We start from the raw sequence: 16,266 nt of genomic DNA, 5'->3' as shown, positions 1-16,266 counted from the left end.
AAGGCAATTTTGAAATGCTTTTAGTTATGGAGGCAGTTTTTAAGCAATTAATCAGTGACAGTTTACACAACACAGTTACAGGAGAGCCAGTTTGGTGTAGTGGTTAAGTGCGCTGACTCTAATCTGGGAGAACCGGGTTTGATTCCCCACTCCTCCACTTGCACCTGGCTGGATGACCTTGGGCAAGCCGTAGTTTTGATAAGAGCTGTCCTTGAAAAAAGAGCAGTTTCTGTCAGAGCCCTCTCAGCCCCACCTACCTCACAGGGTGTCTGTTGTGGGGAGGGGAAGGGAAAGGAGTTTGTAAGCCACTCTGAGACACCTTTGGGTAGTGAAGGGCGGGGTATAAATCCAAACTCTTCTTCCTCCTCCTCTTCTTCTTCCTCCTCCTCTTCCTCCTCTTCCTCCTCCTCCTCCTCCTCTTCTTCTTAACCAGTTGCTACTTCCTAGTATGCATAAACTTTAGAGTTTACCTAAAACATATGCTTCACTCATGTCCATTTTTGGGGGAGGGGGAACCCTGGGAGAAGGAACGTTAACTCCATTTTTCAGAACTTCATATGGGGGGAATAGCCAAGACCCCAGAATTAATGCCCCCATCACAGATAACGTGAGAAAAGAGGGTATGGACTACCTAATTTACCAAAAACTGCATGTTTTATCTTCTTTTTAGTTACAGAAGCAAAATATTGGCAAGAGCCACCTTCAGACTCTGTATTACCTTATATGGCACAGACAGACAAAGTTTTACTTTATCCTGTCTCTGGCAGGAAGGCATTTGGCTCACACCATATGTGCTTCCCAAATATATACTTTCCCACCATTCTGGGAAGAAACCGGTGTAGCGGAGCAATACGACCTGCTTGCCCATGTACAGTTGATCCTGTAGGACATCCTGAATATTAAAGGTGAAGAGAAATCTTTCCTATAGCTGATGTGGACCAAATCTGGTTTCATTTCATTAACAGAGCAGTTAAATGTTGTTGGGGTTATTAAACCTTACCAATTAATGTGCATCCCAGCTGAAAATTCTAGAAGGGAGGGATAGGGGAGAAGGAGAGAAAAAACCTTCAACACTGACAATGAGAATACAGTTTTCCTATCTAACTGCTAATGGCTTATCTACAATTAACCCATTGCCTTTGTATCAGATTTGGCCTAGATGCAACCAGGAATAATGTTGACACTCATGTTATGCATATGTCCGATTATCATGCCATTTTGCTTAGTAATGAATAGACAAATGAATTCACTGTTCACTAGATCTGAATCCACTTGCTGCAATACTGTGGTAAATTTCTTGTTTTTAGAACCTTTCAGAAGGACAAAGGCTCTGGATAGCTTAAAAACCATGCAAAAGCAGAAAGTAGTAGCTATGCCACTCATTGAAATACAGACAGAAGCAATGTTAGACCTTGCAGTCATAGAAAGTTGCCTTTAATAGCAAGAAACACTGGAGGTGATGGTAGGCTGCTTGCTGGCAACAGCTTGCACCAAAGTTAAACTTAGGATTGTTTGAATGGAACGACATTTTTCAGACATTATAAATAACTGTTGCCTTGATTGTTGTGTCATTTAGGTATGTGAGGCTGTAGCTCTTCTTGATTGGCATTCAACCCTCCATGAACTGGGAGCACTGCTTTGGCCCCGCCCCACTAGTTGAGGATGCTCGCCTCCTCTGAGTGAGAATGGAACACTGGATTTACTGTGTTTGTTTCTTCTACTCATCCTTGCTCCACTCTGTCTTAAGGGAAAGGATCATTATGGCTGCCAGCCAAGAAACATTGTAGTGTTTTCTGCCATCTGAGTTTCACATTTCATTTTATTTCATTCAGTTGTGTATCTCTGATCTGCTTCTTGAAGAACGTCTTCTGCATATCGTTAAGTCCTGTCTGGATTCAGCTGTTTCTGGCTCCTCTGTGGATGCATTAATTTAATTTGTTCCATATTTTCGGTAACTTTCTTTTTTAATCTTTTGCATGGGTTACCAGTGGTTTGATGCTTTGGAAATATTGGAACTGCCAGATGAGGAGAGTGCTGCCTCCCACCAGTGATCACAGGAAGCTACGCTTTGTCCCTACCTCCTTCCCGGTAGGAGGAATCACACATCAGTCAAGGATATGCCCTCCATATTTCTGAATAGAGGGAACAGTCACAGGAAGGTCCAGTGTTCCTCAAGATTAACCTGAAGATACTTTTAACTCATCCCGCATCATTGGCGACAACAGTATTGGTCACCATACAGCTATTTGGCTTGCAGTGTAACTTAACCTGCCATCCAGTCCAGTGATAGAAGAAAATTAATGAGCTAAAATTAGGCAGCTTTTACCAAAAAACCAAAAAAGAGGCATTAATTGCTATTACATGATTGAAAACAAGCAATTCTAGTTACCTTTCTCCACTTTGTGCTCAAAGCAGAAGTGGGCTTCTGCTGCCAGTGCCAACTACTTCGCATAGAACTTGCTCCTAGGAATGGTCTGCCCCTGCAAAGAAGTGAAGCAGTCCCCAACTCCTAATTTCTCTAGCACGGTCAAGAGACAGATACTGGAAACTATATATATGTATATGTAAGTAAAGTAGAGCAATTCTAAGCAGCATCACACTCTTTTATTCTGTGGAGTCAAAATGGTGTAACTCTGCTTGGGATCACACTGTAAGTGATTAACATAACCACAGTTATTTAAGCACTGACATTAATCAGAAACAGCGCTAGAACCCAATACAAGGAGCAGAACACACCACTGTTAGCTTTTCACTTTCTTTATGCTGCTTTCCCTCCTTTTGTATGTATAATACACAAAAATCATGACCCAGGAACCCAAACCCTTATTATGAGAGGGGATCCAAAGACAAATCCTTGAATTCCCTCAGGAAGTTGCTTCCCCTCTTGGGACTACAATAGAGGCAGAGGAGGAGCTCAAGGGAACAGTGAAGCCCATTCCTGAGATGGCAGGTGCCACCTCTCTTCTCTGACTCAAAGGATTAATCCCCAGAACCTCCTGTAACTTCGGGAGCCTTCTGCTACCTACAAATGTTCTCATTTCATTGGGCTGCATATTCTTTTTGAATAGTCTGGTTTGTCAGTTCTTCCTTAATTCATGCCTAGGCTCAAACTTGCTACACACTTTTGTAAGATAACTGAACACTAAATGTTTATGTTGAAGATTAATAAAGAAACTTCAGTTGCTGTGTCCTCATTATCAGGGTTCCCTTTGGTATCTAAATGCTAAGAACTGGCACCTTAAGTCATAGTGATACTGTCCCACAGAAATAGTAGTCTAGCCGCCAGTAACAAGGTCCCACAGAGACAAATTATTAGTTGGAGTCACAACTGTCTAAAGTAGGTATGAGTAAGCATTTTCAGTATCAAAGGAAACCAAGTTGCCTGTCTTCATGCTTTGAAACAAGATTGTCACAGAGTGTTTGGTTTCTGGCTTAGTAAGCCTGGCTCATTACAATGACATTTGGGTCTCAGAAGTGCTGTAGCAGGTTGGTGTGGTAGTGGGGTAAGGAGCAGGTAGAATCAATATATACATCAGGTAACAAAGCAAGAATAACAAAAATCCTCAGATATGTGCTCAGACAAAAGGAAGGAACCTTGATTTAAATAAGTAAGACTCCAAATCCCACCTCCTGGAGAGGAGTAGCACCAAGCTACTACTGTGGATGTGCACACTGGTAATTCATTGCACTGAAGCCTTTAAATAAGTCTGAGATGCTGGTGGAAAAAGGAATGAGTTAATAGGTATATGAATGCACTGGTCTTTACTCAGTCATCTGTGTGTTCTTGAATATTGCAAAAGTGGTGGGCAGCATAGATGAAAAACCTCCAACTGGTTTGCTGAATAACAGACTTAAAAGTATAAACTAGCCATTTTCAATTTTTAGATTTCTATATATTTTATGAATAATGGCCACCACAAGCAGCTCAGATTTTATCCAGTTGTCTTAAAGCCGTTCCTATGTGTCCTCTAGTTGCTTTTGTGCTTGATTTATCTCCATTCCTCATTCTGGGAGATGTCTGTTTTACTACCCCATTCATCACTTCCCACTGTCTAGTTATGTTTATACTTGCCTTTTCTATAGTACACAAGCTAGTACTATCTCTTTATATTGGTTCAGAATAAAAGAACAGCAAGATTCAAGCTCAATAGCATCTTAAAGACCAAATGGATTTGAATCTTACTGTTCTACTGCAGACCAACATGGCTACCCAACTGAAACAGAATAAAAGAAGTTAAAATGAATCACAATAAGGCTGCGGTCACACGGAGCATTAGCCACGCTACAGAGACGGAAGATAGGCGGATTTTCCGGGCACAATCACAGCGCCACATCTGGGAAGCGTAGAGCTCCCGTGGCGAACCCGAGGCCTCCCGCCCAAGATGCGGGGTAAAAAACTAGTACCTCCGAGGTACTAGTTTCTGGAAACCACGGAGCAAGGGAGGGTGCCTGATCGCGTTTCTGGTGGTAGGTCGTGGCATCCAGCGCCCGCCCATGTCCCATCGCTAAAAGGTCCCCCCCCAAGTCTCCACGGGATGCGCACAAGCACCCAACGGCGCATGCGCACACTTCGTTTAAAAACAACACAGCCCCCTCCTCTTTTCTGTACCCCCCCACTCCTGGCTCGGCCTGCTCGAGAGGAACTCTCTGCACCGGGCGGCAGAGGGGGAGGTGCAGGGGGGCGTGGCGGGAGGGCGGCCCGGCTGAAGCTCCTCCTGGAGGGGACTGGACGGAGGACACAGTTTGCATTCCTCTGCAGCCCTGGAAGGGGTTAAACCCGCGGAGCCTTTTGCTAGAGAGGCCGCTTCTTTGCCACGCCGCAGGATTGTCCTGTGATCGGCATCTCCCCACTAACCACGGGACCTCTACGGGACGTCTGATCGCACAACTGCACGTTATTTTGCTCTGGGGCAAAAAACCACGCTCCCCCCCCCACGCGCATTTTCCTGCCCGTGTGACCGGGACCTTTGAGAAGTTTTATGCTTTGCTTTGCCTTGATTTCTCACACCAAGCTTTTGTATTACGAAAAAAGGAATTCTGAATTGTTTGGTCAGGTTACCTGTGTTTTGTAGCATGTGCCAGTAGTTTTCAAATGTGAGAAAAACATGTGAGCAATTACTAGAGATTTTCTGTGTGTGTACATTTCTCAGAGCGGTTGCTACATAGCAGATACTATATTTTTATGGAAAGGAGTAATTGACAACAATTCTGTTGAATCTGCCATCTCCTTTATAAATAAAAGCCGAATGGTGGTGGCACATCTCTAGAACATTCCACACGTTCCAAAATCAGTTCGCTCTCTGATCTGTCATTCAGAGGGTCTCCCTATCCACTGGCTGCTTTGCCTGAGTCCTGCCTCCAACATTCTAAACAGTTTGCTCTTCCTCCCCCCCCCCACAGCCAGTCAGAACACAGAGGTTATTTGCATATGCAGTCTCATTGGCCTTTGCCTTCAGAACACAGAGGTCGTTTGCATATGCGACTTGATTGGCTTTTGCCTCTAACATTCTAAACAGTTTGCTCTTCTGAGGTAAAATGTGTCCAATCTCCAGGTGAGGGCTGGAGATCACTCAGAATTACAACTGCTTGGGAAAGCTGAAGAGTGAGGGGAAATAAAGGTAGGTTGATGATTGGCTGGGAAGGAGAGAGGGTTGCCAACTCCAGGTGGGAAATTCCTGGAGATGTGAGGGATGGAGCCTGGAGAGGGTGAGGTTTCAGGAGGCGTGGGACCTGGGACAGGTACAAAGCCATAGACTCCACCCTCCAAACCAACTATTCCCTTCATGGGAACCATCGTTGCCAATCTCCAGGTAAGGATAGGAGATCACTCAAAATTACAACTGTTCTTTAGGTAGCAGAGATCAGTTCCTCTGGAGAAAATGGTGGACTCAGTGTCATTATATCCTGCTGAGGTCGCCACAGCAAATTGACACTGAGTGTCCAAGGCCGGGGCACCCACCCAGAGCCTCTTTCTAGAGGCCGTTGTATTTATTTCCACAACGGGCCTTTTTCCTAGTAATTTAATAATTGATTTTTTAAGTCTCAGCTGCTTTAAGACCTGTAAGAAGACACAGTTGCAACTGTGCCAGCACTTTGGCTATTATTGGCTTTTTTTCTTCTCACATTTTGAAGGCATGAAGCTGTTACTGAATACAGTATTACAGTCAATATCAAAGTACCAGGATTTCACATTTTTTGTACAAATGTTGACATTCATGTTCCTTTTGTTACATTCTATTTTTTCTATGTATAAATATTGACAGTTATGCTTTTTCTTCTTTGTTTATATGGCGTTAATTTTATTATTTACTCTGTAATTGTGCTGGTTGGTTTTGTTACACACATCCATCACTAATACACAAGTTCTATGAATATAAATATGTTTTATTTATATAATTATTCATATTGTTTGCCTTTCTGTTTAGAGGTCCTTATTTTGTTGTTTTATTTTGTTTGTTTTTTCCTGCTTAGAGGACCTCTTCCCTTTGTTCAGTTGCAAAGATAACAAGGAAGCACTTGTTGAAACATTTATTTTTGAAAGCTACTTATCAAACAATGTACATTGTGTGTCATTACCAAGTAGCCTTGTTTTTAATGTTCTTATTTAAAAAAACCATTTTGGTCTATTTCTGTAGCCGTGATGTTGTAGTGGATTTAAAATATATTGTTGTATTGCTGCTTATTGAAAATGTAACTACTCATCAGTTCTTAATTTTATTGGCTTATATCTTGTCTGTGCTTGAATTTGATGACAGACATATCCCAATACTGTACAACAGTATCATGGAATAATTTTAGACTTGCAGTGAGAACTTAATTGTGTTTTTTGTTTGTCCTATTTAGAAGTATGCTTGAATTCACTTTATCCCTGAATTATAAGAGAATATAAAAAGTACTTCTCTATCAAAACTTGCCTGTGTACTAGTGACAGATGATCACATGCTTGGTCTTTTCTAATACTGAAAAAGGACAAGATGCTAAATAATTTTATTTGGTGTGAACATGTTTAAAATATGAGAATTTCTAAATAAGTGTTACAAATTTTATTGCTGGTTTGATGTAAAAACTTCAGTAAACCACCCTGTATCTGATGGTTTTGTGTGTATGGGCTTAATTTCTAGAAAAAAGCTAAAGGCCAAGTGCTGTTTGACAAGGTGTGTGAACATCTCAATTTACTGGAAAAGGACTATTTTGGTTTGTTATTTCAAGACCACTCTGATCAGAAGGTGAGTACTACATTTCTGTGGGATTTTCCATTAAAATTCATTTGTAATTTTTGTTATGAAATGGGAGGCACATTGGTATTCCATTTTATATACTGTTTTGATCGTAGTTCAGATTAAATTCTTCTCCATGGCCTACTTGGAGGTTAATCTTGAATATCGGTCATACTTTGAAATGAGCAGAGCTGAAGGGGCAACAATATTGGATTCTCCAAGTAATCACTTTGGCTCCAAAGCAGAGGCAAAGAACTCTCTGGCCCTGTCTTCAATTGTTTTTCATGTTACAGAAGCTTTGGAAAAAGCATTTCCTTATGTATCAGCCATTTGGTTCTGTTTGCCAGTGTCTTGATTCATAAATAGGAATACAAAAAGAGGGGAGAATGCAAATGGAAACCAGCTGTTTCTTGTCTAGAAATAGTAGATCATGCAAATACTTCAGACATTATTGGGAAAATTGCTGATCTAATTGGGAATGTCTTAACTGATTTTGCCCACATTTGGTCCTTTAGTTTCCTGCACTGGGTGCCCTGTACTGGAGAATCAGAGGTGTTGAACTCATTTGTTACAAGGGCCGGATCTGACATGTCACTTTGTCGGGCTGGACCACGTTTGCCATAAAATGTAACATGAGATACCAGAGATATAAACTTTAGAAAGATGATTTCAGATGCCGAATAGTAATAAACTTTACTGGATTAGGTGTGATATGCAGAAGAGTAGTATGCGTGGAGATATCATCATTGGTAATGAGACAGGAAATCTAGGTCTCAGTTTGGTCCAGGAGGAGGCAAATAATAAGTGGACATAAGTCTAAATAAGTGTGCAGTGACTCACAAAAGCTCATATCCGGCCACGAATTTTGTTAGACTTTAAGATGCTACTGAACTCTTACTGTTTCTACAGCTGTAAGAAACCACAACATTCAAAAACCAGTGGTGGGGTCGTTTTAACCTTCCAGGACATTCAGTTGCTGACCTAAGAGCAGTAGTTCTCTTACAAAGGAATTTCAAATGGAGGTTAGAAAGAGAGGCTGCTGAATTGCAACTGATAATGAAGCTCAATGCATCCTCCTGGGCTGAATTGAGACCTAGGTTTTTTCTCTCATTACTAATGGCTGCTATTGCTATTTGGCATCTGAAATCACTTCACTTTCCAAGTTATAAGGACAGATGGACTCACATTCCAGCTGTATCTAAAGAAGTGAGCAGTGACTCATGAAAGCTCATGCCCTGAACAAATTTTGTTAGTCATTAAGGTGCTACTGGACTCTCACTCCTTTCCACTAATAAAGACTGCAAGCTGCACTGTTAGATTTCTTTTATTTTTATTTTTTTCATCTGTTAGAACGGGAAAGGGGGCTCTCTCTCCAAGTGAAATAATGTGCTGCTTTCAGACTGGACAAAATCCACTCACTGTTAGTGACGATAATAACAAGTTTAAAAGGGGGGGGTTTGATGTGAAGAAAGGCGGTGGGAGGGGAGGGGAGAGGTGGGAGGGGAGAGAGACCATGTGTTGAACTGGATTATATGGAATTGTAAATGTATTTTTAAATACTTAGGCATCTACTTCCAATCCAAGTGTTGTAATTCTTAATCAGGGTCTTTTTGAAAGAAAATAAAATCCCAAATTGGCACATAAAAATCTAATCTTCAAAAAAACCTTTTCGGAATAAGCCAAAATAATTTCCCTTTAATTCCCCTTATCCCAGATGCATCTCTTTCCTGCCCCTCTTCCTTTTTTAACGTTTGCATGTGTGATCAGGTCTCAAAGTAAACAGCAGAGCAGGGCTTGTCAGAAGACCCCCCCCCCAAGGATACATGCGAAAACGTACACCTGGAATAAAACTTTGTTGCTCTTAAAGGTGGTCTTAAAGGACTCTCTCTCCTTCTTGTGCGTGCTCGCTTTCTCCTCCCCTCCCCCCTCCAAACGAGGGAAGAGGGGCTTAGCAACACAGCAGCAGCCCCAGAAGAGGAAGTAGGAGAGAGCATTGAGGGAGCTTTTCTCTGGTGTACGTGCTCTCTCTTTTTCCTTCCCTTTCCTTCTCTTGCTTCCTTCCCAAAGAAGGGAAGAGAGGGTTAGCAAAATAGCAGCAGCCTGAGAAGAGGAAGCAGAAGAGAGCAGAGGGAGCTTTTATTTGGTGCGCACATGTGTGCTTTCTTTTTCCTTCACCCTTCCTTCCTCCTTAAAGGAGTGGTTGGTGGGCCGGATTCTAGCCCTGCAGGAGCAGGATGCGCCCTGCGGGTTGCGTGATTGACACCTCTGAGTTACATGATCCAGACCTGGGGCCCATTAGTAGACAAATAGGACCACTAAGAGATTAGAAGGCAACAGTTTCTGCACTGAGAGCAGAGGAGGCAAAGGTGAAGTATGTGCATGACAAACACACTAAATTGTGTAGAATATAACTTTTTTTATGCCCCCCGAAGGGGATTTTTATTGCTTTTTCTATAAACTACAAACTACAACGAAAAAATAGGGAGGGAACATCCACATCTAAGGAGAAAGGAAAAAACCCCACTAATAACTAAAAACCCCAGTATAGGAGATCATTACATCAGCTTATATAAGTGTTACTCTAAAATGCTTGCATTACATTGAACATAGTCGATGAAGCTAAATTATTTATCTTTTTAACCATTTTTAACTGTTTAAAAACAACCCCAAGAGCATCATTTATATCACATGCTTTAAGGCACCATTCAGAGTCCTTCAGCCTTCACTTTGCTTTATCTTTTCTAATCCTCAATTGGTATTCTCATTTAGGGGCAGCCGCCCCCTTTTCTGAAGCAGAATCCTTGCTGGAAGACACAGAGTCCAGTTCACCGCTAGATTTGCTGTCATCTTCTTTAGCGTCCTCAGCTGGTTCTCCCCGTTGCAGTCTCAGGAACTCACGTGCTTTGGAAACAGAGTCAATTTTTTCTTTTTTGTCCTGCAGTTTGAAAATGGGGTTAACCATCTGTAGGAAATGCTGTTTGTAAAAAAAAGGATTAAGTATACTTCTTCCTCTTCTTCCTTATTTCAAATGGGATGTCTTTTAAAATCCTGATGGTGTTGTCTCCGATTTTCAGGGATGTTCCTGTAGTTGCTTTCAGGATAGAATCCCTCACATGCCTCTTCGAGAATCTAACCACTATCTCCCCAGGCAGATTATTTTTCTTGATGTAAACAGGCCCTATAGACCACATCCATTTAGCTTGTAAGGTATTCCGCTTTTAAATCTGTAACTGGAGCTAATGCATCGCTCAAAAGTTGCTTTAGATTCTCATCTTTAGATTCAGGGACCCCTTGGAACCGGAGGACCAGGTTAGCTTTTTCCATTTGCAGTTGTAAAAGTTGAGATTATTCCGAAGCTTGCTTCCTTTCCAGCATTTGCACCTTTCTCTTCGCTTTTTTTAGAGTTGGCATCTATTTCCTTTACTTTCTCAGTTGTTTGCTCCATCTTTTTTGTAGTTTCAGAAAGTTGGAGCTGCTGAGTTGCAAAGTTCTGGTTTAGAGTTGTCAGCTGCTGATTGATGTTAGTCATCTGATCCAGTAGAGGGTGCAAAGAGTCCGCCAAAAGTTTAGAGAACTCAGTGGTCTCTTCCGGTCGTGGGCTCATGCTCCCCGGTGGTTTCACTTTTGCTTGTTTGTCTCTCTCTGCTTTTTTCTACGCCATTTTTATGGATTGTTTACTTTTGTTAAAACTTGCTAAAGTCTCTGAAATTTGCCCAACGCCTATCCGTGCTCTGGTAAGGTTCTTAAAACAGATTTCAACGCTTTTATTCTGTCCCCCCCTTGCTAAATCGCTTTTAAATTCATGCGTATGGGAGGGGCCCCTCCCCCACTCGCTTTTCTCGCCATTCTCGGGGGGGACTTTCTTTTTAAGTTGCCGGTATTTCGCTTTCACTCGACTCACTGTTTGTTGTTGGTCATAAGACCTCGCTCAAAATGTGTTTTAAACGCTCGATCTCCGACACTTGTCCAGGTCAGCGGCTCTAATTCCATTCAGATGCATAGCGGCAGGACCGTCGGGGTGGAAGAGTGCCTCAATTCCCCACCATCGCGCTGGCGAAGAGGCCACCCTTCAAAAGCCCCATGGCTAGGAGCCTTTCACAAAGGCTCCGGGGGTGGCAGCGAACAATTGCCCCCCCTCCTAATCGCTAGCGCGCAGATCAAACCCCTGGAAGGTCCGGGAGGTGCGTCTGCCAGCGTGTTGCCATAAACCGGCAATTGTGTATTAAGGCAGTTTGGTGTAGTGGTTAGGAGCGTGGATTCTAATCTGGGAGAACTGGGTTTGCGTCCCCACTCCTCCACATGCAGCTGCTGGTGTGACCTTGGGTCAGTCATGGTTCTCTCAGAGCTGTTCTTTCAAGAGCAGTCCTCGAAAGAGCTCTCTCAGCCCCACCTACCTCACAGGGTGGCTGTTATTGGGAGGGGAAGGGAAAGGAGATTGTAAGCCGCTCTGAGACTCCTTTGGTTAGTGAAGGGTGGGGTATAAATCCAATCTCTTCTTCTTCTTCAAAACCAGTTGAAGGCCTCTGATGTTATTCCTACATGAAGTTTAAGGCACGGCAGCACTAGACCAAGACAAACACAAGCTGATGCTTATATAGTGAAAGTACCCACTGTTTTATGTGATGCCTACATGGGCCTGAATGGAACATGCCATGTCTGTATTAGGCTGTTGGGTCCCTGTCCAGGTTTCACCTTCGTCTTCTCATTCTTCCTTTGTTATATCTAGAAACTTAGGGCCTACTCCCCCCCCCCCCCACACACACACTTTACATTTTAAACTTTATCTTTCCATGTGTACTTTGAGTTAATTTCAGATCTTTTTGCCTATATTTGAGTTTTTATGAAATATTTTAAATTTATTTTCCTGCTTCCTCATGATACTGTTCGCACTGATTTTGTAATTAGATGCTGCTTTAAAACAGATTTTATAGTCTATCATTATTGTTACTATTACTCCTCCTCCCCAGTATTAAAAAACTTCAGACAGAATCCCCCCCCCCTCCCCAAATCTTGGAAGCAGCATGCTGTGATTCATTTTTTCCTGCTGTGGCCATTGCCTCCTCAGATTAAAATGCCACAAAACTCTGACCTATAGTCCAGTAAATGCTGAATGATGTGTTTTTCTCATTCTTGTACACTCATCACAGCCACCCATTTATGAGCTAGCTGTTGTGCTAGTCTGCAGCTGCAGGGTGTAGAAACTGAATACTATGTTCTCTTTGACCAGAGAATTAGATTGGCTCCCTAATTCAGCATTGGGGATCCTATGACGTAGAGAGCTAACTGACCATTCCATACAAAGGACCAGGGTGATGGATTTTGGATTAAGCTTACATTTATTTATTTAGTACGAATTTAATAGATATCCAACACAGTAGATGTAATTCTGTTAGAACTGGTAAGTAAAATCCCATCATTGGGTTGGTTCCAGGCATTTGAGCTATGTACTTTTATCTCTGATAAAGTGAGAAGTCACCAAATGAATACTACTTTGATATCTTTAGAGGAGGAGTTATTTAATACTATGGAATCAAATATGTCAAAGGCTTATAAAAGCCTCATTAAGGATAACAGGTTGGTCCAAGGCAAAACCACAAAGAGCTGAGGTGTGAATCTTCACAACCCTAGGGCTATGCTACCACCAGTCCCATTAACTAAGCCGCCAGCCAGAGACCAAGGAACTAAGCCTCCAGTCCTCCAGGGTCTAAGATCAAGAAGTATGCAATGCAAGGTAGGACACTTACAAGGTGAGCAAAGAAGTTATTCTGGTATCTTTGGTCTATATGGGCTAAAGTACTGGATTCAGACTGAAGCCCCAAAACCCAAGAACATCACAAGATTAAAAAAAAATACAATGTATGAGCAGTGAACAGTAAGGATAAATAATAAATAATAATGCTAAATATCTAATCTAAGCACAATTACAAGCATTGATTCTAAATCCTGATGTTACCTGGTATGACAGACAGTAAATGATTAATGTTTTAACCCATTCTGAGAAGCTTTAGTGATAGGGGATTCCAACAGAATTCTACAGTTGAGAGTGGCAGTGAAGAACTGACAGTTGACTGGGGAAAAAGGTTAAGAGGGTGGGTGGATCAAGAAAGATCCCCATTCAAGCTTGAGGGAAATAGCTCCTAATAACAGGGAGGTGGGGTTTGATCCCTGTACAGTCTGAAGGAACTAGCTCCTAGAAAAGGGGGGTGATCCCTGTCATGTAGTTAAGAAAAGATACTGGAGCTTGTGTGAATGTTTCTTCCTTCACCAATTTACGTATTTAAGCAGAGATAGTCAAAGAAATCTCTGTCTTCGTTTTTTAAAGACCTGTCTCTGCAACTGTACAGCTGCATGTTTGTGACAAACTATCTTTTGTTTATATTTATACAAGGTTACATCATTCCTTTTGCCTGTTTACCTTCTAAGCCCTAAACCTAATACCTACCTGCCTGTTTCCCTCACAGGTTGGTTTTGAATTACCATCAGCCTCTCAATCTAATACCTACCTGCCTGTTTCCCCTCACAAGTTGGTTTTGAATTACCATCAGCCTCTCATGCCATTTTCAGATAAAGATGAAAGAAGGATTTTAGTCTGTCCCTCAGTTCCCTAGGCTGGGTCAGCATGTATCTATATACATTTAAATGACTGAATGGGGAAAACGACGAAGAAAGAAAAGGGGCTGCCCAGCCAAGAAGAAGATAGAGGGTTCCTGGGGGGAATAATAATACCTGGCAAAACTGATTCTGAGTTTCAGAGTCCAAAACAGGTGCCCCAGCCAACTTGGCACACCCAGAATCAAGATGTGTCCCTAAGTTAAATTTAATCCAAAGGGCGAAAATGGAATGGATGATCTTTCCTTTATGCCCAGTGGCCCACGTTGGCACGATTCTAGTTGACCAATCAACTGTATGCCCAGTGATGTTAATCGACCAGTCAATTGTATTGCTAAATGGGTGACCCAACCAATCAGGTGAGTTGTCATAATGAGGCCATGAACTCTGCAGCTGTGCTGGATAAGTAAGCACCTTCCCCCCCCACCACCAGCACTAACAAGATGGAATGCTTAGGCTAAACTCCCTACCAGACTTTTTGGCCTTCAAACCACTAGACCTAATGATCTCATTGGCAGTTCTGTAAGCCTCCCATCTTCCTTATATCACTCTCCAAAGCTACAGTCAGCTTGACCTCAGGTTCTCAGAGAGACAAGCTTCCATGATTTGTGCTAGGCCCAAGCCTGAATGAGTGTTTCTGAATTGATGAGAGACAGTAGTCTCCTGACAAAAGGGATTGCTAAAAATCTTCTCTTTGCGGCTAGTTGTATTATGTGACAGGGATAAATTTAACCTTCATAAAGGCTGGGAAATGATATTGAAATAGGCAATTTCTGAAGCTCAATGGAAGACTTTATTTGTTATATGAAGACGATCTGGAATAATATGAAAGAAAAATTATAAAATTAGTACATACTGTTGGTATATTATACCTCAGACTGAAGAAGTGAATTAGGATAACTTCCACAAATGCTAGAAGTGTCATCTGAGGCCTTATATCCTACTTGCATTATGTAGTCGAAATGTCCTGTAATTAAACAATTCCATGGGAAAGTCATTGCAGAAATTAATCATGTGTAAATTTTTAGCTTCCTAAAAATTCTAAGGTTATGCCTTTGGGACTTGTTTTAGTATTTTCAAAAACAGAATTTGAATATGTTTTTAAATAATTTTTTAATTGCTTTTATCACTATATACTACAAAGGATAAGGGAATAGGAAAATCTAACCTAAAATACAAAGCTAGGCAAGGATCATATTACTAAAGTTATACATAGATTGTCTTGAAATTGTCCCCATATTTAAAGTTTAAGGAATGATGGTTAACCATTTTTTTTCAAAATCAAACCAGTGCAAGCATAATTAGCCAAAATACGTACATCCTAGTAATCTGTGTATTAAGCTATTTATCATATTTTCCCCTCTGTGCTTGTTTTTATCATAAGTCAGCCTGACTTTAAGACGTTTAAGTGCTAACTCTCCTTTATCGGATTCAGAGTTTTCTTCTGAAGGACTGCCCGAGGAACTGTCACTGCTTTCTGATCTGTGTTCGCTGTTTTCTTCTATTGCATTGTTGTCCTCTGCTTTTCCTTTTCCTTTCGCAGTTTTTTGGTGCCACTCCAAAAATGCCTTTGCTTTTGTAACAGAGTCAATCTTTTCTTTTTTCTCTTTGTAGTTGAAGATAAGTCCTTCTGGAGTTATCCATCTGTAGGGGGTGAAGTTATTCTGTAAAAAAAAAGATGTCAGATTTTTGTATTGTTTCATCTTTTTTATCTTGAATGGAATGTCTTTTAGAACTCTCGCTTCTTCGCCTTTGATTTTTAGGGTTATCCCATTAGTCGCTTTACGTATTATACCTTTTGTTGATCTCTTGGAGAACTTCACCCAGGAACTCAGCCGCCATTGTTGTTACCACCGCTGCCGTTTTCACCTTCCGTTGCTGCTGCCAACACTCCTGGCACGGTTGCAGCTTACGGCTCACGTCCTTCCGACTCCAGCCATGCTGCACTGTCCTGCGTCTGCTCCGCCTGCGTCCGCTCCACCTCAGGTCTGGTCACCAGGAACTCAGCCGCCATTGTTGTTACCGCCGCTGCCGTTTTCGCCTTCCGTTGCTGCTGCCAACACTCCTGGCACGGTTGCAGCTTACGGCTCACGTCCTTCCGACTCCAGCCATGCTGCACCGTCCTGCGTCCACTCCGCCTGCGTCCGCTCCACCTCTATCAGGTCTGGTCACCAGGAACTCAGCCGCCATTGTTGTTACTGCCGCTGCCGTTTTCGCCTTCCGTTGCTGCTGCCAACACTCCTGGCACGGAGCCAGGAGGTGGGTGCCCCCTGCCACCTAGGGCAGGTACCCATTTATCTACTTGTTTTATTTACCTTTCGAACCGCTGGGTTGGCGGGAGCTGGGACGGGGGCTGGGAGCTCACTCCGGCCGCGGTGGGGATTCGAACAGCCATTGAGGCTGTTCGCTACAGATGTTACAGGCAGGCGTTGTATTGCCT

At 42.3% G+C, this 16,266-nt stretch overlaps 1 protein-coding gene across 6 annotated transcripts in view; it reads left to right on the top strand.

The window, feature by feature from the left end:
* Positions 1-16,266, top strand: part of EPB41L2 (erythrocyte membrane protein band 4.1-like 2) — a 127,062-nt gene that overhangs the window by 52,608 nt on the left and 58,188 nt on the right. For all 6 annotated transcript variants that reach the window (XM_015421264.1, XM_015421263.1, XM_015421265.1 and 3 more), the window contains exon 4: positions 7,122-7,226. In XM_015421264.1, the coding sequence (XP_015276750.1) occupies positions 7,122-7,226 (105 nt within the window). The remainder of the gene's footprint in view (positions 1-7,121; positions 7,227-16,266) is intronic.

Source organism: Gekko japonicus, unplaced genomic scaffold (genome assembly GCF_001447785.1).
Source record: "Gekko japonicus isolate JY-2015 unplaced genomic scaffold, Gekko_japonicus_V1.1 scaffold407, whole genome shotgun sequence".
NCBI lineage: Eukaryota > Metazoa > Chordata > Lepidosauria > Squamata > Gekkonidae > Gekko > Gekko japonicus.
The sequence above is the reverse complement of the archived record's forward strand: the minus strand, read 5'-3'. Positions and strand labels throughout refer to the sequence as shown.